The sequence below is a fragment of the Zonotrichia albicollis genome, chromosome 9 (genome assembly GCF_047830755.1).
Source record: "Zonotrichia albicollis isolate bZonAlb1 chromosome 9, bZonAlb1.hap1, whole genome shotgun sequence".
NCBI lineage: Eukaryota > Metazoa > Chordata > Aves > Passeriformes > Passerellidae > Zonotrichia > Zonotrichia albicollis.
This window is the reverse complement of record NC_133827.1, coordinates 20,707,350-20,732,830: the sequence shown is the minus strand read 5'-3', so window position 1 is coordinate 20,732,830 and position 25,481 is coordinate 20,707,350. Positions and strand designations below refer to the sequence as shown.

The 25,481-nt window shown below is 59.3% G+C and overlaps 2 protein-coding genes across 6 annotated transcripts; one reads left to right on the top strand and one right to left on the bottom strand.

The window, feature by feature from the left end:
- The first annotated feature begins 191 nt into the window (after positions 1 to 191).
- MTERF4 (mitochondrial transcription termination factor 4) lies at positions 192 to 3,138 on the top strand. Its single transcript, XM_074546877.1, has 3 exons — positions 192 to 609; positions 688 to 872; positions 950 to 3,138. Exons 1-3 carry the CDS (start codon positions 264 to 266, stop codon positions 1,316 to 1,318), a joined length of 900 nt encoding a protein of 299 aa, XP_074402978.1. The 5' UTR covers positions 192 to 263; the 3' UTR covers positions 1,319 to 3,138.
- SNED1 (sushi, nidogen and EGF like domains 1) lies at positions 3,054 to 23,597 on the bottom strand. Of its 5 annotated transcripts, none has more exons than XM_074546864.1 (33): positions 23,124 to 23,597; positions 20,205 to 20,492; positions 19,581 to 19,721; positions 18,732 to 18,894; positions 17,672 to 17,797; positions 17,447 to 17,560; positions 16,581 to 16,694; positions 16,221 to 16,334; positions 15,986 to 16,102; positions 15,280 to 15,405; positions 14,916 to 15,020; positions 14,368 to 14,481; positions 14,142 to 14,258; positions 13,592 to 13,708; positions 13,396 to 13,512; positions 13,142 to 13,255; positions 12,888 to 13,061; positions 12,611 to 12,724; positions 11,903 to 12,016; positions 11,358 to 11,471; positions 11,164 to 11,277; positions 10,355 to 10,651; positions 7,785 to 7,968; positions 7,588 to 7,700; positions 6,887 to 7,165; positions 6,415 to 6,559; positions 6,053 to 6,135; positions 5,180 to 5,266; positions 4,871 to 4,987; positions 4,415 to 4,502; positions 3,791 to 3,874; positions 3,555 to 3,593; positions 3,054 to 3,195 (listed from the first exon to the last, which is right to left on the bottom strand). In XM_074546864.1, exons 1-32 carry the CDS (start codon positions 23,325 to 23,327, stop codon positions 3,557 to 3,559), a joined length of 4,335 nt encoding a protein of 1,444 aa, XP_074402965.1. In that variant the 5' UTR covers positions 23,328 to 23,597; the 3' UTR covers positions 3,054 to 3,195; positions 3,555 to 3,556. The 5 variants fall into 5 exon arrangements, with proteins under 5 accessions (XP_074402965.1, XP_074402969.1, XP_074402967.1 ...); XM_074546868.1 differs by having other exon boundaries at positions 10,355 to 10,417; XM_074546866.1 differs by lacking the exon at positions 4,415 to 4,502.
- Positions 23,598 to 25,481: the final 1,884 nt, after the last annotated feature.

Below are 25,481 nucleotides of genomic sequence, written 5' to 3'. Positions count from 1 at the left end.
GCGTTCTGTGGCACCGCGCCGCGGCGGGGATCGGCTCTGCGGGGACCGGAAAGGGCAAAACGCTCTGCCCGGGGCACCGGGGAGTTCCTGCCCGCGCTGTGTCCGGGGCACCGGGCTGTTCCTGCCCGGCGTGCTCCAGCCGTGCCGGGCCCGGCTCCCACCCCGCCCCTTCTCCCGCTCCCCGGGGCTGCCCAGGGCGGGATCGCGGCCGTGCCGGGCCGGGGCGGAGCGGGGCAGGCCCGGCCCCTCCGGCAGCCGCGGCCATGGCGGGGCGGCTGCAGCTGCTGGTGCTGCGCGGCGCAGGGCGGGCGCTGGGGCCGGGCCGGGCGCTCCCCGCCGCCCCCGGGCCGGGCTCTCGGCGCGGCTGCGGGGAGCTGGCGGAGCTGCGGGCCATGGGCTTCAGCCAGGAGCAGGCCCGGCGGCTTCAGGCGCTGCAGCCCCGGCTCGGCCCCGAGCACCGGGAGGCGGCGGCGGCGCAGCTGCTGCTGCTCGGGCTGAGCGCCGAGGCCGCCCTGGCGCTGCTGGAGCGGAGCCCGGCGCTGCTGCGGCTGCCCACGGAGCGGCTCCGGGAACGCGCCGAGGAGCTGCGGCGCCTGGGGCTGGACGGAGGTAGGGCGGGGAGCGGGGCTGGGGGGACAGCGGGGCTGTGCCGCTGAGCCGTGCCCGCTGAGCTGGTGCTGCCCGCAGGGCGCCTGCAGCGCGCCCTGAGCCGCTGCCCGCAGCTGTTCCACGTGCCCCGGAGGAGGCTGGAGGCGGCCGTGCGGCTGCTGCGGGAGCGGTGCCTGTTCACGGCCGAGCAGCTGCGGGAGGTGCTGGGGACCTGCCCCGCCGTCCTGCTGGAGGAGCCGAGCACTCTCCATCACCAGTTCCAGGTGAGGACCGGGAGCCGCGTTCCTGCGGAGCCGCTGCGGGAATGGGGCCGTGCCTGACACCCCCGTTCCGCCCGCAGTACGCCTACTTCAGAATGGGGGTCCAGCAGAAGGAGATGGTGAAGGCTCGGCTCTTCCAAATGCCCTTTGCCGAGCTCCGGAATCGCCACATCTTCCTGGAGCGCCGGGGGCTCTACGAGACCCCACACAAAGGACAGACCCAAATTAGTAACCCAAAACTGAAGGACATCCTGCAGCTCCCGGAGAAAGACTTCCTGGCCAGCCTGGCCTACTCTACCCCAGAGGAGTTTGAAGTCTTCAAGAAGCTGCTGGCTCGAGAGGAGGAGGAGAAGGAGGAAGAGGAGGATGAGGATGCACTGTACACAGAGGATGATGATGATGATGATGATGATTTGGACAGAGATGAAAGTAAAACAGCCCGGGAGTGAGGAGGTGAGGCTGCGAGGTGCCAGCCCTGCCCTGCTGCTGCACTCACACTGGGGGCTTGGGCTCACACCCCATACCAGCACAAGCTGGGGTGGGTGCAGGGCCCCATGGGTGGGGTTCCAATAAATCCCATCTGTCAAATACAACAGCACTCATTCCTTGGCCAATTACTTTAAAAAAAAACCAAAACAAAGCAGTTTCCATAAAGTGTTTTTATTTAAAAAAAAATCAAACAAACCCCCCTAATTTATTTCCAAGACTAGGTTAAAACCTTCCAGCTGTGGGACAGGAGCTGTGGCTGCTCTGCTGGCTGGCAGTAGGACCAGGCTGCCTGGTGCTGTGGGGACAACTCCTGTGGCTACAGAACTGCCCCATGGCAGGGCCACCTCCACAGCCCATGTCAGTGCTGATCTCGTGGCTGACAGAGCAGGGGCGCAGATACTTTCAGACCACAGCTCCAAACTCTCCTGTTGGGGTTTCCCCTTGCCCTGCTCTCCCTGCTGGGGAGGGCTGGCTGCTTCTGCCCTGGGAAGGCAGGGCTGCTGTGCTGCCAGGCAGCTGGAGCAGGACCAGGCAGCCTTGGAGGGAAACAAGGCCTGTGTGTCCTGTGGGAGCAGAGCTGGAGGTGGTGCAGGAGGGGAGCAGCACACTGGCCAGCTGGTCTTGGCTTCACACTGTCCCTGCCCCCAGGCTGGGCACTGTTACACTGCTCCAGGAGGAAGAGGGTGGTGGCAGGAGCACTGAAACTCCTGGGCCTGCCCTGCTCTGAGAGCAGCTTCCAAGCTGCTGCTTGAGCCATGTGGCTGAGCAACAGAGCCCTGCTTGGCAGGAGGGGAGGCCCTCCCCACCAGAACAATCCCACTCTGCTGGGGCCATGACACTCTATACCATAACTGTGATATATCTCTGGTATGTGTTAATTTATAATATACACCGTGTACGTTAATACACAAATCTATGTTTAACTAGTGTTGTCATACAAACTCACAAAAACTAGCAACGTTTCTAAGCTACACTTTTTCTTTCCTTGCCTGCCCTGCTGCAGTGCTGGCTGCTGGTCCTCTCCTCCACACAATCCTGCAGCACTGGTGCCACAGGGAAGTGCAGTGCAAGGGGATGGAGTGTGGGGCTGGCTTCCTCACTAAGCCTCTGCTGTGCCCTGCACTGGTGTGGAGGCAACTGCTGGCATGCCTCAGCTGACAGATTTCACCCTACAGATCACATTTTAAATTCTTTTTAGGTGCTCTATTGGTTTCTGAGCTGGAAGTTTGGTTAAAAGCAGGGCTTGTGTACAAAGCAAAGAAAAAAGGCAGGCAGTAGAAGCTGCCTCAGTTTCCCCTGCTAGAGCAGAGGGAACAGGAATGCTCCTCTACTGCCCGTGCTCGCCTCACCTCTCGGAGCTGCTCACCATTTCTAACTCATCTACACAGCACGTTTCTGGGGGCCAGATTTCAGGTGATGGCTAAAGCTTTTTGGTCTGCATTTAACTGTTTTATTTGAGGGTTATAGGTAATTTATAACCTTGGATTACGAGAACAGATTGGTGCAGATGCTGTTGGCAAGGGGCTGGGCTGGTCCCTGAGTGAAGCGGGGAGCCCGTGGCTTGTGCAGAGTGGCTGGGGGTGCTGAGCAGGGCTGGCCCCTCAAGGGGCGCTGAGAGGGGGCCAGCAAAGGCAGTGCTGGGCCAGCAGGGGGGAAGGGAGCACTACTCAGTGTGCTGATCCAGCTGCGTGTCCCTAACGGGCCGCAGGAGAGGGAGAGGCTGACACCGGGCAGGAAGTTCAACCCTGCTGTGTTCAACCCAGTGAGCAGATCTGATCTTCCTGGTGTTCAAAAAGCCCTTAGATGTGGAAAGACGAAGCTTCTACTGCTTTAAAACCTGTGGAGGAGCAGGAGTAAAATGAGCTGGTGTTCAGAGTCTGCCAGATACCCCGCAGCTGGCCTCTGCCCACCCTGTGCACCACCTTGTGCTGAGAGAGGGGCCCTGCTGCCCCCAGGACTCCAGCCTTTGCCTGGTGCTTTTTATGCAGGAATTTCTTGCTCATATGGAGCTGCAGAGCCAGGGGGAAGCAGAGCATTCCCTCCTGCTTCTTCACCCCAGCCACAGCCAGGAGCCCTCACAGCCCCTGGACATGGTGGCATGAGCAGGGCTGTGCCCTGGCCTGCACCTCTCTCCCTGACTCCCTGCATGAGAGCTGCCCCTGCCTGCATCTGGGGAGGGCTGGAGCAGGTACTTACTTCTAGGGCTTCTTCAGTGTGTGACTGTTGCTTGGCTTTCTGCAAGAGAAGGGACGGCAGCACTGTCAGCCCCATGCCCCATTGCCTCACAGACAAGCACACAGCACTGCCATCCATGCCTTGGTCATGTCTGCACCCCTCAGCAGTCCAGTCCCAGCCTGGCACACCAGCCAGCCCCTTCCCCTGCCCAGCACCCCAGCAAGGCTGGCACATCCAGCGTGGGCTGTGGGCTGTACCTGCTGCTTGTCCTCTTGGCAGTGGTGCTCTCACAGCTCTCCTTGTAGCAGATATCCTGGTGTACCTTGTAGACTCTCCTGGACCTGCACACACAGTGGAGATGGTGCTTTCATAAGAGTGAAGGGGAAGTCTGGCTATTTCCCCGATTTCCTTCCAGGCTGCAGTAGCCAACCTTGGCAGGAATGGGACCAGATTTTTTCTGCTGTGCTGGAGGACTGATCCCAGCCTCCATCACAGGGGGGCCTGGGCAGAGCAGAGCCCCCCTGCCCTGGCACTTGCCCCAGGGCTCCCCCAGCCCTCTGCTCACAGGTGGAGAGGCAGCCAGGGGCTGGATGGGATCTGCTGCTGTCTGGGGGTCACACACCAAATGCAACCTTGCTGCCACGTGGGTGGGTAATACCAGGATGGGGCTGTCACTTGGGCCCCACTCTGCCCTGATGCACAGCTGGGGTGGGCACAGGGGCACTCCAGGCTGCTCAGCCTGCACTGGGGAGGGGGCAACTGCCAGCTGGGGCTGGAGACGGCCTTGAGCTCGCTGTCCCTTCCCCAAAGCCGAGCTGCAGGGAGACACCCCAGCTCAGAGCACAGGGGAAGGGGCAGCATCACCTGCAGGCAGTACTCACAGGTAGTGGCAGGTGCCTCCTTCCCACACGGGGAATGCCCTGGTTTCCGAGTACAGCCGCGTGCACGAGTGGGGCACCTTCTTGCAGGCTGCTTGGGGAATAGGAGAGGGGAGCTACCACTGAGCCCATCCCTGGCCCTGCCTGCCTGTGCCTCGGGGCAAGGGTCTGCTGAGGCCCCCCCTGGCCTCAACACAGCTGACCCAGCAGCAGAAGCAGAGCCCCCAGCCTCACACTGCCTACACAACTCCCTGGGTAAGGCAGGGCCTGGCAGAGAGCTCAGCCAGGAGCAGAGCCCAGCTCCTCTCTCAGCTGCCAGCATGACACGGATCTCCAGCAAAGCCTGGGCACTGTGGGAGCCCCTGGGCGCTGGCAGGGTGTGCTGGGTGACCATGCTAGGGGACATGCTGTGTCAGGGACAGGCAGCAGCCTGGCCCTCGGGCACAGCGTGGCACTCACCCAGCTGGCAGAGCCTGCCCTTGAAGCCCGGGCGGCAGGCACAGTGGTAGGACTCCCCATCTCTGGTACAGCTGCCTCCATTCCTGCAGGGATTCTGGGAGCAGTTCTGCCCCTCTCCTGCAAAACACGCTCCACCATCAGAGCCCGGGGCCACAGCTCAGCCCTGCCAAGGCCCTGGCATTGCCAGGGTGCTCCCAGGAAGAGCAGGTGGGCAGGGGTGCCCTCCAAGGAGGGCAGGCTGGTGCTGAGCAGGTTGCCTGTGGGGCCAGGGCTGGCTCCTGCTGCTGTGGGTCTCCCCCTGGGACTTACTCTTGCTCTTTGCCTCACGCAGCTGCAGTGCCAGACTGTTCCAGCTGGACACCTCTGTGTTCTCCAGCTTCACTGGAGCCTCTGGCTCTGGACAATGAGAAGATTAAATGTCACCTTCCAGGCCAGAGTCAGACCCAAAGGCAGCCCCTCCCAGGGGATCCAGCCTGCCTGCAGCCCTGGGGCACTGCTGAGGCCTGAGGCAGGGCTTTAGCCCTTCCCAACTGGCATCCCTAGAACTGGGGTGACACTCACTCCTCCTGGAAGGGTTTGGGACACAGAGTCCTGGGCAGAACCAGGATGGGCAGTGAGGCCAAGGGCTGTCCTCAGGTGTGCCAGGCCCCTTCCCCACCCCATGGTGTGGGGTTTGCAGGGTATCTTGGGTATCTTGCAGGGTGCTCTAGGGTATTTTGGGTTGGCACTTGGGTTGGTCCCCAGTCTTCTAGGGATGGAAAATGGGGGCTAGGTCTGACTAGTGAGGAGTTTGTCACCCAGGCCCCCTCCTCAGGTGTGAGGCTGCTCCTGACAGTGGGGGCTGAGGCTGCTGGGCATGCAGGGGCTGCGCTGGAGGGCTATGGAGCCACTGCTCAGGCCCCTGCTGCCGCTGCAGGGAAGCAGGGCAGGCACAGTCAGCACTGCCTCCCATCAGCATTGTCCTTCTCTGGGCTCCCCCAGCCAGTCACCCCTCTCCTCGGGCAGGGGTCTAACAGGCAGAGCAGATGTTTGCCTGCCCAGGGCCAGGTGAGAGGGCTCCACTCTCTTCTATAGCTCCCCCAGCCCTCCAGCAGCCTGTCTGGCTGCCACCTCAGCTTGCAGGGAGGAGCAGGAGATGGCACTGGCTGACAGGAGCAGGGCACAAGGCACAAGAGCACTTACGTGTTTTCACAGTGATGGATCTTCCCAGCGCAGGGCCAAACCTGGCACTGATCCTCCCTCTGCCATCCACCAGCTCTGTGAACCTGGGACAGGAGAGCCATGAGGGGACAGGGCACTGCAGGCTCTGTGTGCTGGGGCTCATGGCAGCTGCATAAAGCATTCACTGCTGGCATCAGGCTCTGTGCAAGTCCCATGGGGGAACTGCTCTCAGGGTGAGGGGCCTGGCTGAGAACCCCAGTGGGTGGGCAAGAGGGTGCAGCAGGAGCATGGCTCAGCCCTGCACACACCTGGGCATGGAAGCTGGGAAAGGGACTGGCTCAGCCTAGTGCTTGGGCGAGTGGAAGAGCTGAGGCAGTGCCTACCTGGGGGCAGGCGAGGGCTCCTCAGCCGTGTCGTGATCTGCCAGCAGGCGGAGCTCCGGCAGGAAGGCTGGGGGCAGCCTGTTCCGCAGGACCCGCGGGTGCCCGGCTTGGCTCCACCGCCTCTCCGGAGCGCCATCCCTCTGCACTGCACACCAAAGGATGAGGCTTAATGGAGGCAGCGTGAGCCAGCAACCGACCTCCCAGCCAGTGCCATCATCCCCAGGCGGCCAGGTGGGGCTGCAGGTGCCACACACACTCTCCACACACCAGGGATGCAGGTGCATCACCAAGCTGGAGCTGTGTGTCTGCCTTTGCTAACCCTACAACCCCCACCTCCCATTCCTCCAAAAGAGTGATGAGGCAACAAGGGCTCATCACTGTTGGCCAACTGCTTTCCACCCCTTACCCCTTTCCCTGCTCTCCCACCGCCCCCCTCGTGCTGCAGCAGCCAGCAGAGCCTGGGAGCACTTACAGGTGCTGACATGGAGGTGGATGGGCTCGCTGTGCAGCTGGCCCTGCTCCGTGTTCTGCACGGCTGTCAGGGACAGGTGGTAGCGCTGCCCCGGCAGCAGGTCCCGCACCGTGTAGGACACCAGCTTCCCGTTGGGCACGTAGCGGCTCTTGACGCTCTGGGCCGTGGTGACATTGATGATGTAGCCCTCCGTGGTGCCAGCAGGCGGCTGCTGCCACGCCATGGACACGGAGGTGGCGGTGACGTGGGAGGCAGTGAGGTTCTGTGGGGGGAGAGGCCCTGCAGCAGGCAGGGGATGGGGAGGAAAGCGGTCAGAGCTGGTGTCACTGGATGGTCACATCACCTTATACCAGCCTGCCTGGCACTGCCCAGGCCAGCCCCGAGCCTGCTCCAGCCAGGGGATGCTCAACACTCAGTCCTTGCCAAGGCAGACAGAGCCTCACTGCACCCTGGCACCCAGGTCAGGCCTTGCCTTCTGGCTGCCAGACAGCAGAGGATGAATTGCACCCATGCATGGGGCTGGGCTCAGAGACTGAACAACATTTGGCAGGGGAGCACATGCCAGAGTCTTTCCTGGCCTCCCCAGCCCTGCCTGCACACCTCCTGCTGGCTGTGCTGGCCAGACAGTCTGGCAGCTCCCACACCTCTCCCTCCCCACAGCTTTCCTGCCAAGCCAGGATGGCAAAGACAACCTCACTCACTTGTCCACACATGGAAAGGGGCTGTGGCCAGGCTCTCTGAGGGGTGGTCTTCCACTCCCAGGCCGCTCAGCGTTGTGACATGGATGATATACCTCTCTCCTGGCTGCAGGTCCCTGTGCAGGAAAAAGATCAGATGGGAAGGGGTGAGCAGGGCAAGCTGAGGGAGGCAGACCCTGGCACCCAGCAGCAGCACTCACAGGAAGGTGTACTTGGCCACGCTGCTGTTGAGCTCCACGGTGCGGGCTGCCAGGTCCCCCGTGTGGCGGATGGAGACCCTGACCCTGCTGACAGTGGAGTGCTGCAGGCGGTGCAGAGCCCAGTGCACCGTGATGGCGCTGGCTGTCACATTGCTGATCTCAAAGCCTTCCACCGGGCGCGGCCCTGGCCGGAGCAAGCACAGAGCACTGCGGTCACCCCGGGTCACCCCTCCCTTCCCTGTGTGCCCCCAGGGCGTCCTGAGGGCACCTCTGCATCGCCTTTCCCTGTGGAACGGCTCAGTGCCACCTCTCCCACTGAACTCATGCTCTCCTCAGTCTCCAGGCGGGTGGGAGGCACATCTGTCTGCCCACCCACGGGGCCTTGGGCTACTCAAAGCAGCCCCCCACCACAGCTCCAAAGGGGCTGCAGTGCCCAGGCACAGCCCTAACCATAGAATCATCAAGGCTGGAAGAGACCTAGGAGATCATCCAGTCCAACCATCCTCCCAGCACTGTCACTATAAACCGCACTATAAACTACTATAACCCCTAAACCACATCACCCAGCACCAGATCCAGATGCCTCCTGAACACCTCCAGGGATGGTGACTCTACCACCTCCCTGCATATCCTGTTCCAATGTTTGACCACCCAAAGAGTGAAACTTTCTTTACTATCTAATGTGAATTCCCTGTCTTGGCTTTAAGCCATTAGTTCTTGTTCTCTCTCTGCATTCATGACAGAAGAAACCAGCCTCCACCACACTACAACCTCCTGTCAGGGAGTTTTGGAGAGTTATGAGGTCCCCCTGAGCCTCCTCTTCTCAAGGCTAAACAAACCCAGCTCTCTCAGCTGTTCCTCATAAGGTATGTTTCCCAGACCCTTGACAAGCCTTGTTGCCCTCTCTGGCCATGCCTCAGTGCCTCAATGTCCTTTTTAAAGTGAGGGGCCCAGAGCTGAATGCACTGCAGCCTCGACAATGCCAATGCAGAGGGATGATCACTTCCCTAGTGCTGCTGGCCACGCTGCTCTTGATACAGGTCAAGATGCCATTGGCCTCCTGAGCCATTTGGGATCACTGTTGGCTCAGGTTCAGCCAGCTGCCAGCCAGCACCCTCATCCCTTTCTGCTGAAGAGCTCTTCACTCCTCCCCCAGCCTGGAGCTGAGGGGGCTGCTGTGACCCAAGTGCAGGGCTCAACACTTGGCCTTACTGAACATCACGCTGTTGTCCTCGGCCCTGTGATTGAGTGTGCCAAGGTCTCTCTGCAGGGCCTTCCTACCCTCAAGCAGATCAACACTCCCATCCAACTTGGTGTTGGCTACAAATTCACTGAGGGTACACAAAATCCCTAGGTCCAGACCATCAGTAAATATGTTAAACAGGACTGGCCCCAAACCAAGCCCTGGGGAACCCCACTAGTGACTGCTAAGTCCAGGGCACACTTCAGGTGGCCATCCTGACCTCAGCATCCAGCTGTGGCTTGAGGCCCCATGAGATGCTGTGTTCAGCATTATGCTGCCATCTCCTCCCCTGGGCTTCCCTTGGTCTCAGCCTGCTGTGGGAGATGGGGCTTTACCACCACCATGCTCCTCTCCTCAGAGGCCATCTGCTTTCCTAATTCCCTCCATCCTGTTTGCATTTGCTTTCCACACCTGCCTGCCCTAGGAAGTGGGGTCAAAGCTGCCCTGCCTGTCTGTGCCCCAGAGGCATCACTGTGCCCCTTCCTCTGCCCATGGAGCAGAGGTCCCTGACAGCCCCTGCCCTCGCTGCCATGTTCCCACACCAAGCCCAGCAGTATGGCAGGACTGGTTCAGAGGATTGCAGAAGCCCCACTGCCTGCCCTGCACAGGGGCTCCTCATACTCTCCTGGGCACAGTGACAGGGAGCAGGACAGCCTGGCCCCAATGAACAGGGCTCAGGAACAATCCCCACTGCAAGCTCCCTGGACAGAGTGAGTCACAGGGCATCAGGCCTTTTACTCACAGCAAAGAAAACAGCGATTCTCTGTGTCAAGCACTTTCCAGAGGCCCCCAGCTGGATTTTAGGATCTGCACCAGCAAACCTGCCAGGTTTGATACCATGCTGGAGCTAGTGGCAGGGCTGGAAGTGGCAGCACAAACCCTGGCACCCGCAGGGGCCGCGCACGCTCACAACCACGATTGTCACAGACATCTTTTATGGAAAATCCTTTCCTTAGGATTTTTCCTCCTGAGAAGCTGGGAGGCCTCAGGAACAAAATGTAAACAATGATTATCTGCTGCTGTGGAATGCAACAGGTGCATCTGTGATTGGTCTCCTGTGGTTGTTTCTAATTAATGGCCAATCACAGTCAGCTGGCTCAGACAGAGAGTCCGAGCTACAAGCCTTTGTTATTCATTCTTTTTCTATTCTTAGCCAGCCTTCTGATGGAATCCTTTCTTCTATTCTTTTAGTATAGTTTTAATGTAACATATATCATAAAATAATAAATCAAGCCTTCTGAAACATGGAGTCAGATCCTCATTCTTCCCTGATCCTGGGACCCCTGTGAACACGGCCACGCGTGATCCCCCTGGGGACGCTACTCACTAGTGCGCGTGGTGAGCATGACGGGCCTGCTGATATCATTCTTGTTGTTCACGTTGCGTTTGACTGAAAAGACAGAAATATTGTAGGCTCTGCCGGAGGTTAGTGCCCGCAATTGGTGGGCAGAACGACTTCGGTCCACAAAATCTGTCCTGCGGTAAGAGCCGTCGAGGGATACGTACGTCACGGCGTAGCCGTCAATGAGTTGCCTGGCAGCTGCGTCCTCAGGTGGGTGCCAAGAAATCAACACACCAGTGTCCTCCACCCTTTCCACCTTTAATGAGGTTGGTGGCAGCAATTCTTCAGGGTGTGTGCAAAAGCAAAGGGGAGAGGTAATGCCATGAATCTTTAGAGAACAGACCCTGTCAGCGAGCGGCAGAACAGCGGCGATAAGAGGACGAGGTCCTCGCTCGTTTTGCCTGGCACACCTGGCAGGGGCTCTCTGGGTATAAGCCAGCCCTGGCTCAGTGGGCACAGGAGGAGCCAGGGTGCCAGGAGCATTCCCTGGTATCACTGGTAGCCAAGCACTTGTGGCCACTGTGGGATGGGGCGAGGGGTCTGGGGGAGGCCAGTGCCAAGAGGCTTCTCTTGGATGCCTCCACCTCCCCTCCTGAGGGCATCCGAGGGATTGCCATTGCTGCTCTGTCCCCCGTGTCCTGGTGCCCCCCCAGGGCGAGCCCCCAGCCCTGCCCAACTCAAGGAGTGCTGCTGGTCCCGGATGGTGCTGAGCCCCTCGTGGGTGGGCGGTGGGCACTGCCAGGCTGGTGTCAAGCCCCACATCATGTCCTGGTGCTGCTGCTGAGGGCCTTTACCTTTTTCGCAGTTCTTGCCTGTGTAGCTGACTTTGCAGGTGCAGCTGTGGGTGCCATTGCTGGGCAGGCAGTAGCCTCTGCTCCCACAGGGGCTGGAGAAGCACGGGTCACTGGCTGTGGGAGAGGTGCCAGGTTTGGCAGTGTCAGCAGTGCCCCTGACCCCGGGGCCACCCTGTGCTGCCCTGCTGCCTCACCTGTCTCACAGTGGTAGCCGAAGAAACCCTCTGGGCACACACAGAGGTAGGAGCCCCCGTAGCTCTCACAATCCCCTCCATTTTGGCAAGGGTCTGACTCACAGGCATCCACTTCTGGAGGGGGAAGAAGGCCAACAGTGAGCATGCCAGCAGCCAGCTCCCAGCCTCCATGAACGAGCAACAGTGACAGACCCCCGAGGGGGCAGCAGGGCAGATGCACAGCTCAGAGTTTGGCACAGCTAGGCTGGACACTGAAACCTGCATTGAGCACCATGGTGCCCACATCCCAAGGAAGGGATGAACACCTTGGAAAGGGAGTCCATCACTGGTGGACACTTCATTCCTTGTTCCCTCCCCATCAGAAGCAGTTTCACCTCTGCCCCCAAAACTACAGGCAAGGAGGTGCAATAGTGAGCAACCAGGTGATGGCTTGGGGTCAAGGTGTCCCAGACAGCGAGCAGCCACCTGGCATGGTGCCAGCCCTGGCAGTGTCCTGGTGCCACAGTCCAGCCTCCCACTGACCCCAAGGAAGGGAGAGCCCCTACCTGTCTCACACTGGGTGCCCAGGAAGCCCTCAGGACAGGAGCAGGCAAAGGACCCGGGCAGGTCGTGGCAGGTCCCGCTGTTCTTGCAGGGCTCTGACTGGCACTCGTCAACATCTGGGGTCCGGTGGGAAGAAAGGCACCAGCTCAGCACAGACATGGCTGGTGCTAGGGACAGGGGCTTGGAGAGCAGCAGTTCTCCCACAGGGCATGGACCCTTCCCATGTGATTTGCTTCCCCAAGCCCAGTGGCCAGGAACATCCCTGCTCCTGGATGCCCACTGCCTCAGGCCTGCCCTGAAGAACATGGCATGGGGACATTCCTTCAGGGACACCTGGGGACAACTGGCAGTGTGGGGTTGTGCCAAGAGATCCATCCCATAGGGTGCCTGTGTCATGTCCCCTCATCTAGCTTCCAACAGCCCAGCCTCTCCTACCACTGCCCTCTGCCAGATCCCAGGGAGCTGGGCTGGAGCCAACTGCCAGAGTCCCACCACCTCCCACACTGCCCATTATCCCCAAACAGGAGCAGTGTCTCCCTGGTGGAAAACCCTAAAGTTGGCTGTGAGCCCTGGGAAAGAAGGCCCTGCCTCAGGCTGATCCAAGCACACACAACTCCTGGTAACCTAGCTCCGCTGCAATCCATGGGGGTTTCCCAAGGGTGAGGGAGGCATTGTGACAGTCCTGGAGCATGGCTGGCATGGTCTCTTACCCAGCTCGCAGTGGTGGCCGGTGTAACCTGGCTCACACAAGCACAGGAAGGCAGAGACACGATCCTTGCACTGGCCACCATTCAGGCACGGCTGTGACTGGCACTCATCGATCTCTAAAGAAATTTGAGCAAGGGAGAGGCATGAGCACAGGACAGGGATCCCAGGGGGAAGGCAGCAGACAACTGCAGTACAGATCCTGGGGTCACCAAGCCATGGTGGTGACCTCAGGCCACTGGGATGGTGTCCCAGGCTTGCCCAGTCCCCAGCCCTCCTCACCATCGCACTCAGGGGGGTCGCTCCAGACGCCTGGCACACGGCACACACGGGGGTGGTTGTGCTGGCTGAGGATGTAGCCCAGCTCACACTGGTACTCAGCCAGTGAGCCCACCTTGGTGGAGTTGAAAGAAGCCTGGGCATGCTTCACCTCGCTGGGGATGCCACAGTCAACCTCTGTGGAGAGACAGGGGATGAATGAAGCTCACAGAGGCACCCCAAGTTCCCAGCCAGCAGGGGAAGTGCAAGGCCCTTACCAAACTGGCAGTGCTTCCCCACATAGCCCAGGGAGCAGGTGCAAGCATAGCCCCCGCCGAGCTCCTCGCAGGTAGCCCCATTCTCACAGGGGCTAGGAAAGCAAGGGGAGGGCACTGGAAGAAGAGCAGAGCAAGGAATGAAACCAGAGCCAGCCCCAGCAGGGCACAAGGAAGGGGGCTGAAAGCAAGCAGCGAGCTCCTGACAGCCACACCCACCGTCTCCCCAGGCAGTGGCACACCCTCCCCAAACCTACCAATCTCGCAGTGCCGGCCGGTGTAGCCTGGGGGACAGTCACACTTGTACTTGCCGATGTAGTGGAAACACGTGCCTCCGTTCTGGCAGGGCCCCGAGGCGCAGGGGTCCGGCTTACCTGGGGGCACAAGGCGGCCGTGAGCCCGGTGGGCGGGGCAGCTGCCCCCTCTCCTCCCACGGGGGCCGGGGGGCCGTACCGATCTCGCAGTGCTTGCCGGTGAAGCGGTAGGGGCAGGAGCAGTGGTACTCGCCGTCCGCCTCCCTGCAGGTGCCCCCGTTGCGGCAGGGCCCCGTGCTGCAGAGCCGAGGCTTGGCTGCAGAGAGAGCCCAGAGCGGGGTCACCCACAGCTGCTGCCCCACACCAGCACCCAGCAGCCCTCCTGAGGGAAGCCTGACTGCATCCCGCGTCCTGCAACACCACAAAAACTACACCCGTGCACATGTGCTTGGGGCCAACTGGTGCATGATGCTGGGAGACAGCTGGCTGCTCCCAAGGGCAGAAGTTGTGGCATGTAAATAAAAACCACCAACACTGATGGTGTTGTAGAGGAAACAACTGATCTGCTGTTACAGCTGTTGGGTGACAACATTCATTCAATCCCTCCCTCTACCCTGCAGGATGGGATGGGAAAACCTCCACCAACTTCCAGCTCTGCAAGTAACTGCTCATCTCCCAGGAAGATCCAACCAAGCCCTTCTCCCAACCTGTGCCAGGTGCTGGTGCCACAGGGGGCACTGTGGAGGTACCTTTCTCGCAGTGCATGCCCAGGAAGCCTTGAGGACACTCGCAGCTGTAGGAGTCCTCGTGAACCTTGCAGGAGCCCCCATTCAGGCAGGGCTCTGAGTCGCAGGGGGATGGCATCGCTGCAGAGCCAAGCACAGGTCACCACTGAGGACATGTAGCAGCTCCCCTTGAGGTGAGGTGAGGGTATCCCCACCCCAGGGCTGTTCCCACATCCCCGTGGGGTCTTACTGTGGTTGGTGCCATAGCTGGTGTGGCAGACACAGAGGTAGCTCCCGCCATACTCCATGCAGTACCCGCCGTCCGGGCACTGCGTGTTCATGTTGCACGGTGTCGTGGTGACTTCTGCAAACACACGGCAGTGCCAGCCTCCTTCAGTCGGTGGCAGGAGGACACCCACATGGAAACAGGAGTCTCCTAACTTTGCAGGGTCCAATGAGGCAGGACAGACCCTCTGGCACACACAGTGCAAATGGCAATGCCCAGCCTGGATGCTCAGTGAGCCTCAGCAAGGGAGCACACAAAGGCCACGATTCCCTCCCCACCCATGGGAGCTGGGCTGAGGCAGAGGCTGGGAGAGGCACAGCTCCAAGGGAAGGAGTTGATGGAGGTGGAAGCACTGCCATCTCACCAGGTGACAATATTTCCAGGCTCAGATTCCGTGTGTGTCCCTGGCACTGTGCTAGGCCCAGGCATGGGCAGTGCCTCCTTGCTAACCCACAGGCTGACTCAAGCATCCCAGAGGGAATGAACACAGCAGGCAAGAAGCTTTCACCTACCGAATTCACAGAGCAGACCAAAAAACCCAGGAAGGCACTGGCAGACGGTGACATTCCCCTCCAGACAACTGCCTCCATTACGACACTCACAGCCCTCAGAGAGCTCTGCAAGACAGGAAACAGGAGCTTCCTGGGACCTCTCCTGCTTGTGGGCTTGGACAGAAGCCACTCACAGGGGAAGCTCAGGTGGGCAGCAGCCCTGAGGCCCTCAGACACACAGGCACAGCCTCCTCCAGGAGGACAGACCTGCTCAGTCCCAGAGCCCTAGAGAGGCTCTCTGGGGCTGCTGCTTCTCCCTCTCATGAGCATGAAGGCTCCCCTTGACATGCTGCACCCCATAGCAAGTCCCCTGGGCTGTACTCACGGTCTCGGCAGTCCTGTCCAGTGTAGCCCTCCTGGCACTCACAGACATAGCCCCTCTCAGTCTCCAGGCAGCTGCCTGCGTTCTGGCACGGCTGGGAGAGGCAGGCGCCGGGCACGCGGGGCCCACCTGTGGGGAATGGGGAGCCTGAGCTGGACAGCTCCAGTGTGGGGCTGGAATATCTCTGTCCCGGGTATCCTGCTGGAGGCTCCAGCACAGTCAAGCACAGAATCACAGAAATTCTAGGTTGGAAGAGATCTTTAAGATCATCGAGTCCAACCCATGTTCTAACACCTCAACTAGATCATAGCACCAAGTGCCACATCCAGTCTTTTTTTAAACTCTTCGAGGGATGGTGACTCTACCACCTCCCTGGGTAGATGATTCCAGTATTTGACCACTCTTTCTGTAAAATACTTCCTCCTTAATTCTACCCTGTATCTCCCTTGGTGCAGCTTGAGACTGTGTCCTCTTGTTCTGTCTGTTGTTGCCCGGAGAAAGAGACCGACCCCCAGCTCACCACAGCCACCCTTCAGGAAGCAGCCCTGCAGGAAGCTGTGCCCTCCTGGCAGCACCATGGCTGCTCTGCACATGCCACCCACCAGTGCCTATGACTGACAGAGCCCCTTTGCAGCCATGTGCCCATTGCTGCCCAGTGCCCTTGACTGCAGTGCCCATGCCAGGCTGGTCGAGGCACAGCCTCACGCACCGTACTGGCAGTTGTTGCCGTAATAACCCGGGGAGCAGGTGCAGATGTAGCGGCCAGGGCGGATGTAGTTGCACGTCTGCCGGTTCTGGCAACTCCGGTCCTCACAGGAAGATGAATCTGGTAAAGGGAAAGCAAGGCAGTGAGCAGGAGCAGAGCCTGGGCTTAGGAGAGGGCCATGATGGCCAGCAGAAGATGGGGGACAGTCCCTGCCGTGGGACATGCTGGGGCACAGCACCTGTCTCGCAGCGCTGTCCCACAAAGGGCTCCAGGCACACACAGGTGTAGTTATTGACCAGGTCCATGCAGTGCCCGCCGTTCAGGCACGGGCTGGACTCACACTCGTTCACCTCTGCAAGGGGAGGCCAGGAAAGGTCATCAGGTCATGTGTGGGCACAGCCAGCTCACCTGGTGCCTCCTTCCCAGCCTGGATGGTGCTCAGGAGGGTGAAGGCGATGGACAGAAAAAATAGGGGCCACTGGCAGTTCCAAACATTCCCCTCCCAAAACTACATCCAGGAATGAAGCTGACTGGGAAGGAAGCTTGCCAAGGTATGAAACATCACCATCTCCATCCCATTCGTGTTTCTGTCACCCACCTGTTTGGCAGTCCTCCCCTGTGTACCCTGACTGGCACAAGCATTCTGCTGTCCTGTTCACCACCTGGCAACTCCCACCATTCTGGCACACCCTGTTCTCACATGGTGATTCTTCTGCAGAAGAACATCAAAAAAAGAGAGGCAGGGGTGTCAGCCTAGGTGCAGGATTAGCACATGGCACCCTCTACACCTGGTGATACCAGGCCTAGGCAGAGTATGGACTGGAGCCACCCATGCACCTTCTGTCAGGAGACAGCGGCCATGTCCCCATTCATGACTGTCCCCAAAACCTGTCCTCAGGCAGCTCAGCTCTTTCACCCCACCACACCTCCTGGAAGTCAGTGTGCTCTGCTGGGCATTTCTCCCTCCCTTCCTTCCTCCCCCACAAGTCAACTCCCTTCTCGCCTTTTCCACTGGCGCGGCCGCTTGCTGGGAGCCAAAAGCTTTGGCGGCACTTCCAGTGGCAGGCAGAGGCCAGCACTGGGGGAAACCTGTAACCACAGCCCTGCCAGGGACTGGGAGGGTCTCCCCTGGCTTTGAAGAGCTTGAGACCAGAGCATCACCTGCAAAAGCAGGGCCTGCAAGGCTTGTTTGAGCACTGGCTGCCAGCTTTTCTGGCTAAGGGAGTGGTGGTGGAAGAGTGCTGGCAGCAGTGCTGAGCACAGCCCTCAGAAGAGTCAGCAGAAGGAAAGGCTCGTGGCCAGGGAAAAGTTTCTTTTGCCTGAAGCAAGCTGAAATCCAAATTGGCTGTCACAAACTGCTAGAGCCCAGCAGCTACTGCAGGAGCCCTGGTCTGAAGAGCCCTCCCAAGGGCAGAAGTGCCCCCAAGCCTGAGGTCTCTGCTTTTCAAGTGCCTCACTGCTCACCAGTCTCACAGCTGTTGCCTCTGAAGCCTGGTGGGCACCTGCAGGTGAACCTGCCAGCACCGTTGAGGCAGGTGGCTCCGTTCTGACATGGCTGGGAGAGGCACTCATCCACATCTGAAACACAGCCCCAGGCGGGGACAGGAGCTCAGGGCGGGGACAGACAGACTGCCAGCACGCAGCAGTGACACTGAGAGCTAGACCTGCTCCCTGCAGCAAAGTGCTCACCAACATGGCACCTCTTCCCAGTAAAGCCGGCCAGGCAGGAGCAGGTGTAGGAGGGGTTCCCCGTGATGCAGTCCTCGATACACTTCCCCCCATTCAGGCAGGGCCGCAGTGTCAGGCACACAGAGGCTGTGGGAACAGGCAGTGACCCCCTGTCACCCCACCCTGGCAGGGCTCACCTGCCACCTTCCAGCCACACCAGTGCCAGGGCCTCTCCCTGCACCCGCCCGGCTCCCTGGGGTGCTTGGGGAGCCCATGGGGCTGCCTGCCTGATGGTGGGGCAGGGGCTGCTCCTTGCGGGCTCCCCTGGGACAGGGGGCAGTTTCACTCCTCCTGTGCAAGGGGGAGAGGCTGCACAGGTCTGCAGCCTGGCTGGGGAGAGGTCTGCTCCATGGCTGAGGGGACATGAACATGCCCTCACTTATCACTCAGGGCAGAGGGAAAGGGGACGGGGAGAGCCCACGTACAGAAAATCCACCGATAACGCAAGACACACAGATCACGAGTGGGAAACACGGCCAGGGGGAAGTGGGGATGAGGAACTGGAGACCAACAGCTCTGTGGGGGACATGCCAGGACCCTCAGAGTGGGGAGCATGGACCAGGCCCTGGCAACCTAACCCCACATGGCAGGCTGGCATTCAGCAGCCCTCCATTTGGCTCAGCCCAGCGTACCAGGACTGATGGACATATGGTCCCCCCAAGGGTGCTGGTCCCTCATGCCCTGCCTGGCAGTGGGCTGGCAGGGGCCCAGCTGTGCACATCACCTCCTCCCCAGCCTCCCTCATCACTCCCCACAGGCTTCTTTAAACTAAGAACTCTTCCTCCCCTTCCCATTTGCTCTCCCAGCCGTTCCCAGCCCCAGGGCAACCACAAGGTGCCATGCCCAACCACAGCTGGTGCTGAAGACAGTCCCCACATAGCTGCCTCCCCTCCCTCCCCAAAGCCCTTCCAGACATCTCTTCCACCCCGCGGAGGTGGGGGTTGAGGCAGGGAAAGATGGGGCTGGAGAACAGTGTGGGGTTGGGTTGGGAGTTAAGTAAACCTAACTGCTGTCCTCTTACTTGTATTGCTGCAGCCCCCCACTTGCACCTGGGCATCATCGATTCTGAACACCCAGCGCCCGGGGATACCCACATTTGTCGTCATCTCCACGTCAGCGATGTCATCGGTGCGGGATCCGGGGATGTTGAAGTAGCGCTTTCCATCACCGGCGTTAAAACCTGCCTGGAAGGACAAAGGCACAGAGTAAAGAGACATCACTAATGCATGGGAAAGGCAGCTGGAGCAACAGGATTCATCTCTCCTGTCACATGGCACCACTGGTGGCACCACTCAGACCAACTTTCCCTTTCCACAGGCCAGCGCTCAGTCCTGTTCACATGACAGGACAATGGGGTGAACTGAACACTTGGCCTGCTCAGTCCCCTCCTGGCAATTCAAATCCCATTTCCTTCCTCTCCACCTGCAGCATCCTGCCTGCTGCAGGCTGGCAAGCAGGGAGCCAAGCACGGATCAACTGTCGGTAAATTCACACATCCAAGTGGGCACTGGGGTTTTTGTGGGTGTGGGTGTTGGCTTTTTTCCCCTTTAACACAACAACACACACAGGGATGAAATAAAACTACAAGCAAAAGCTGTGCTAGCAGTGACAGCTGCTCTTAAAGGCTGAGGTTAGGAAGGAAAAGGGACTATGAAGCAGCAGCCAAGGCAAAGATCTGTGGTTTTGGGATAACAAAGCCCCCTGTATGGTCTCAGCTTTGGGAGCCAGAGCACACACAGATATTTAAGAACTCTGAAGAAGAAAAAACAAAAAACAAGCAGGGGGAGATTTTCCACCTCCAAGAAACCCAAACAGGAGCCACGAGCTCTCAAGGTAGATGTGCTACCCAGGCACCACATTTGCCACTTACCTGTGCTGCGATGCCACCGAGCCCAGCAAAGTCCCCCCCACTGCTGGCGTGCATACCCGTGGTCCAGGTGATGGACTCATAGTTAAAGATGGTGAAGGAAAGCTTGCCATCCGTGATGAGCACAATCTGGAAAGTGTTTACCTGCAGCAGGGAGGGGAGGAAAGCAGTGAGGGACGATGAACCAGTCCTAAAATAAAGTGACAGAAATTGCTTTCAGCAAAGGGATGTTTCCTTCAACCCCAGTCCTCCTCTATGAGCAAGGGCATTAGAGTTTAGTTATTTTTATTTCTAACTTGTTGTGATTCTGAGCTAGAACAGCTCGCTTCTCATCTCAGAGGAATGGGAAAAATGGGGGAAAACATGATATTGAGCATCTGGAAAGCAAAAGGTGCCTCACTTTTGCCCAAGAAGGCTGATGATGTAAAGCCTCCACATGGCACAAAAAGAGGAGGGTTTGGTATTGCTAGCCTACTATTGTTCTGTCACAGCAAGGTATGGTGATGGAGACATCATGGCCAACATCATGGCCAGCAGAGCTCTGCTGACAGCTCTGTGCCAAGTGGAAGGTCTGGCAGCACACTGAAGGCACACAGGTGGGGTGGCTGCCATGCCTCAGCTACTCACTGGTGAAAATGAGTTGCCCCCGAAGAAGGTGACTCGGTACCAGGTTGCAATGAAGACCCACTGTGCAGAAAACTCTGGGAACTCGGGGAAATACTGGGCAATGTCCCTGCTGGCTCTGTCCAAGATGGGCTGCTCGGTGCTCTCTCGGTAATATATTTCACCTGCCCGCCGATTGTCCACATCTGCCCAGAAAGCAGCAACCACACGCCGGTCCTTGGAGATGGGGAAGGCCACTGGTGTGAACTGGGACACCTCCTTCAGGAACGAGATGATCCCGTTGTTGTTTACCTGCAGAGAGGAAGGGAAAGAAACGGGTGGCCACAGTTGACTCCTGCTGCCAGCAGGAATCCATGTTTTAGAGGTGCTTTCCATTTCATCTTTCTCTCCCCCTCCCCTTTCCACAAATATTGGAGCGCTTCCCCTTCCTGTCCTTAGAAGCAGAGACGTGCCTGAGCACCCACAACAGCCCCATCCCCCGGCCCAGCCTCCTGCTCGCTGGAGCGCGGCTGCGGCCGCTGCCCGAACAAACCCAGCCCTGTTCTCCGGGCCAGGGGAGGGGAACAGCTGCACAAACTGCAGGAGCCTGTGCATAAAACAAACAGTGCCCGGTGCGTGGGGCCAGCTCACAGCACCGCTCTTGGCAGGGGACAGGCTCCCAGGCAGCCCAGGGGGCTGGACCCTGCTGCAGGGGGGCTGCGGGCACTGGCCCAGGGTGGGAGGAGCCCCGCTCCATCCTGCCGCCCGCCCACCGGCATGCACAGCACTCCGGGTGAGCCAAGGGGCTCCTGGTCACCTGGGGACCAAGTGCCACCACCCCGCGCAAAGCTGCTCTCGTTACAGTGGGGGATGGCAGACCCCCAGGGTGAGATAATTCAAGCTGTTCCTCAGCACTAACTAATTGGGGCAATTAGGGTTCTGGGATGGCAGAGGCAGCCTGAGCTCAGGGAAGGAAACTGGAGCTAGTGGATGTTGCTGCCTGGAGTGTTACCTCCCAACTTGGGGATGCAGTGGGAATGAGGAAGGTGAAGAAACCCCCTGCCTGCCTGAACAGGGATCACAGGGAAATGCTCTCACCCTGAGCTCCCAAATTCCCTGGAGATGACCCTGCCACAGTGCCATGGCTGGCAGTCCAGTCAGCTCCAAGCCACTCTGCTCCCCAGCCCACAGCGACCGTGGGACAGGCAGGAACACAGAGACTCCAGCCAAGCTCTCCAGGCAGGATGGAAAAGGGGCCTGGTGCAGGCAAGAGGCTCTCAACTGGAGAGAGCAGCTCTGGCACGCAGGCAGGCAGTGGTGTCACACTCGTGTGCCAAAGAGGAGCTGGGAGCCAGCATCCCCAGGAGCCATGTGGAAGCCAGAATGCCTTCACCCCAGCTGCCAGCACACCCACACGGGGGGGCTGAGCTGTGCTGGCCTTGTGCAGTCCCTGGGGGAGCTCCCCAGTGCCTGAGCAGGGTTCACAGCCCCTCCATTTGAGCACAGGGCAGTCCTTACTGTGACTAAGGGAAAGAGGATTCTGTTTTCCCAAAGCCTCTGTAACCCCACTGTGTCCGCAGAGGAACATTCTTCCCTTGATTAAAGCAAGATGGGAGAGAACCAGAGCCAAGAAGGGCTTTTTTTGTTGTTGCTGGTTTTCGTGAAGGAGGAGGGGGGTGGTTGGAGGCAGCCCTTGAGAACAGAGGTTTCCAGGTGAACTCAGCCCTGTGCCAGTCCCCCTGGACAGCAGCTCCCTGGGGAGGAGGGCTCCTGCCACATGGATTTCTGTGCTGGGGGCAGGCAAGCTGGCCCTGCAGAGCTGTGGGGTTTTAGCTCAGGGAAAGGGGATACACTGTCCTCTGATCCCTACAGCCCCTCCAAGATCTACAGCTACACTGTGGATCCTCTATAGGACAACCATCATGTCACCTGGCTTCTCCCAGCCCCTTCTATCCTCCCACAGTGGCTCAAGCCCCAAGCCTGGATCCCTCCTCCCCGATGGCAGGGCTGGTGCTTTGATCAGGGGAAAAACACAACCAGGTAGGACCAAGGACCCCCTGTGCAGCCAAGGCAGTGGAATGGTACATGAGCCCAGCTCTGGGATGGCATCAAGGCAATGCTCAGCCCTCTCCTCTGCCACCTGGGTCTGGGTCATCATTAAGCCCAGAGCAAACTGGGGAGATGGGATCAGGATACTGAAGGATTCACTGTGCCAGGCGGAAACTGGATGGGGAGCCCAAATCTCACTTCTGGATGCAAGACAGCACCACCCAAAAGACTCCACGGACAGCCAGGCACTTGGGCTTGCCCCTCTGGCCACAGGGGACACGATGGGCCAGGCATGATTCGAGTTCTTTGGCCACAGACCCCTCCTGGTGGCTTAGGGGTTGCAAGGGAGCGTGTCACCAACAGTCCTAGTAGGCGTAGGGAAAAGCAAGGGAATCAGATGTGCCGAGTGGGCAGCCCAAAGTGCAGCTGTCTTTATTCTACATCACACCCAGAGCCCCACCAACACCCCTTTGCTGCAGCAAGGGCCACCACTCCAAGGCTGCAGCACACCAGCTCTGGGCTCCTGCCCACCAGATGTGCCCAGCTCCCTGCTGCCGGGATCCCCCAGCATGTCACCCAGCCAGTGCCACAAGCTGTGGGTGTACAGGGAATGCAGGCTCCAGCCAGGGCTCCCCACCGTGGGTGAGCATTCCCAAGGCACTGGGGCCAGGATCCTGCCTGGGGACCCCCACACTGACCCAAACCCACCGCACCATCCCCGGCACACCGCTGAGGCTCCCAGTGAAGCGGGGACCACCTGATGGCCCCCAAGGAAACTCGGATTCATCCAAGCACGACAGGAAAGAGGAGAGAAGAGGAAGGGAAGAAGAAGAATGAAACAGAGAAGAGGGAATTAGAGGGAGGGAAAAAGTAGGAATAGTGGGAATTACTCACATAGAGGCCGGTGTGCCCCGCACCGAAGAAGGGGAAGGGGATGGAGAGGGGCCGGAGCTCGGAGCCACCATCGTCCTGCTTCCGCGTGGCGGCGTCGCCCTGGGCCGGCCCGAAGGGGTAGAAGTCGCCGAGCGGCACCTCCGCAGCGGCCCTCAGGCACCAGCCCAGTGCCACCAGCACGGCCCAGCCTGCCAGGACCTGCATGGCCGCCGGCACCGCCGCTCGCCTCTCACGGCGGCACCAGCCACGGAAGCATGGCGGGGGCGGGGCAGGGCGGGGCGGGGCAGGACGCCCGCGGAGGGGGACGGGGAGGGCGGTGGCTGATGTTGCTGCCCGTAGCCGGGCGCTGTGAGCCGGGAGCGGGGAGCCCGGAGCGATCCCCTCAGCGCCGCCCGGAGCAGAGGCCCCTCAGCCCCACAGCGCTCCGAGCGCCCTCACCGTGCCGGCCACGCCCCCGCGCCTCATTTGCATAAACAGGGTGTGACCCACCAATGGGCGCGCGGCGCGCGGGGGCGGGGCTCAGGGGCGGGGCCATGGGGGGCTCCCCGAGGAGCGCGAGCAGCCCGGGGTCCCCCCCTTGTCCCCACCCCAAAACACGCGTGGGGACAGAGATATCCCTACCCCGTGCCCAACCGCTCCCCCAGCCTCCCCGACCCATTAAAACACAAAACTGCATGAGAAAAAAAAAAAAGAAAAAAAATGGGTCATTTTCCTTTTTTCCCTGTTTTTTGGCTTTTTTTTTCTCCTCCCCCCCCACCCCCCCGTTCTCCTTTTTTTCTTTTTTTTTTTTCAGGTGCTAAAAATATTATCAGGAAATTCTTTTCAGGAATGCCGTGTTTTAGGTTACGCTCCAGGCTCAAGGGCTTCTTTGTCTTTGCTGGAGGAAAAAAAAAAAAAAAAGAGAAGCAAAACAAACACACCCACCCTACGTTTATTATCGGGAAATGGTTTGACTGGGAGAGGCTGAGCTCCCAGGAAAGGATAGGGCTACTCCCAGGGAAGCCCCACTAAGAGCAGCAGTGGTTCTGAATAATTATCAGCTCATTATGGGTTGATAATTGTGCCACAACTCAAAGCTGGATCCCAAAGTCAGCCTGACTCCTGGAATGCCAGAGCATCCACCAGTGGTCCAGGCAACCCTATCTGAGCCCTACTGCTGATCCCAGAGAGCTGACCCTATCACTTTAAAAATCTCTTGGAAGAAAATGTTAAAAGAAAAGGAGAAAAAAAAAAAAAGAGAGAGAGGGAGAGAAATCCAAAATAAATAAGCAGCCACATCCGGATTTCTCCCCTAGGACGCTAATAAAGGTTTTATGGGTTTGATATGAATTACCCTCCCTGGCCATTCATGGCTGATTTTCTGGAAGGCATTAGGCTGCACAGCCCAGTCCCAGTGGGATGCAGGGGGGCACTGCCATCCTCCCTGGTTGAAGTGGGGTGCCACGGGGGCACTGCCATCCTCCCCCATGCCAGTCTGTGGCTCTGCCAAGCTCTTCTCTTTATGGTGGTGACTGCAGGGCCATCTTCTGGCTGTCACCCTCTACCACCTCACACCCACCAGAGTGAGCCCTGTGCTCCCAAATCCCATCTCCTGACAGGTCTGCCACAAGCTCAGCTCCCAAGGAACACAGGGATGTTGTGGCAGGACCTGCCCCTCCTCCAGGACCAACCCCACAGGGCCATCCTGGCCTTCTCCTGGTGGGTTTTCCCTCAAGAGAGGGGAAGGGATTTTCTTCCAGGCAGGCTTTGCACAGGAAAGCATCCCCACATTCCCCCTCTGTTGCCCAGCCCAGCTCCCCGGGATGTTAAATTGGAAGCAGTAAATGGAGCAGGGAGAACAGCTGTGGGCCCCAGCTGCAGACATTTCCTCTGGGCCTGGAGCTGGAGCCAGTGCAAAACTGGGCTCTGTGCTGAGAGTGCTGGGGGGAGCGTGGGGGAAAGCAGCAGCCCTTTATTCTGCACAACATCTGGCCAAGCCCTGTGCTCCACCACCCACCCCATCTCCAGCACAGATGCCCCTTTCTGCCACCTCCTTTATGCCCTCTGATGGCCACCAAAACTGGGCCAGGATCTGCCCCACCCATCCCAATGGGGCTTTGGTGAGGCTGTGTGCAGGTCCCAGGGGTATCCTGGACTCTCCTGGAGATGCTCTCTGGTGAAGAACCACCTCCAGGAGGGAGAGATGGAGACAGAGATCCTTCCACTGACCCCAAGGCTGTCTCTCCCTGGCATCGCCATTTCAGGGCTGCCCCAAACCCACAAGGAGTCACCCCCTGGTTTCTCCCAGCCCCACTACCTCCCACAAAAGGCAGCCCTGGAAAAAAACCACAGGGAAAGAGCACAAACCCTGCCCAGCCC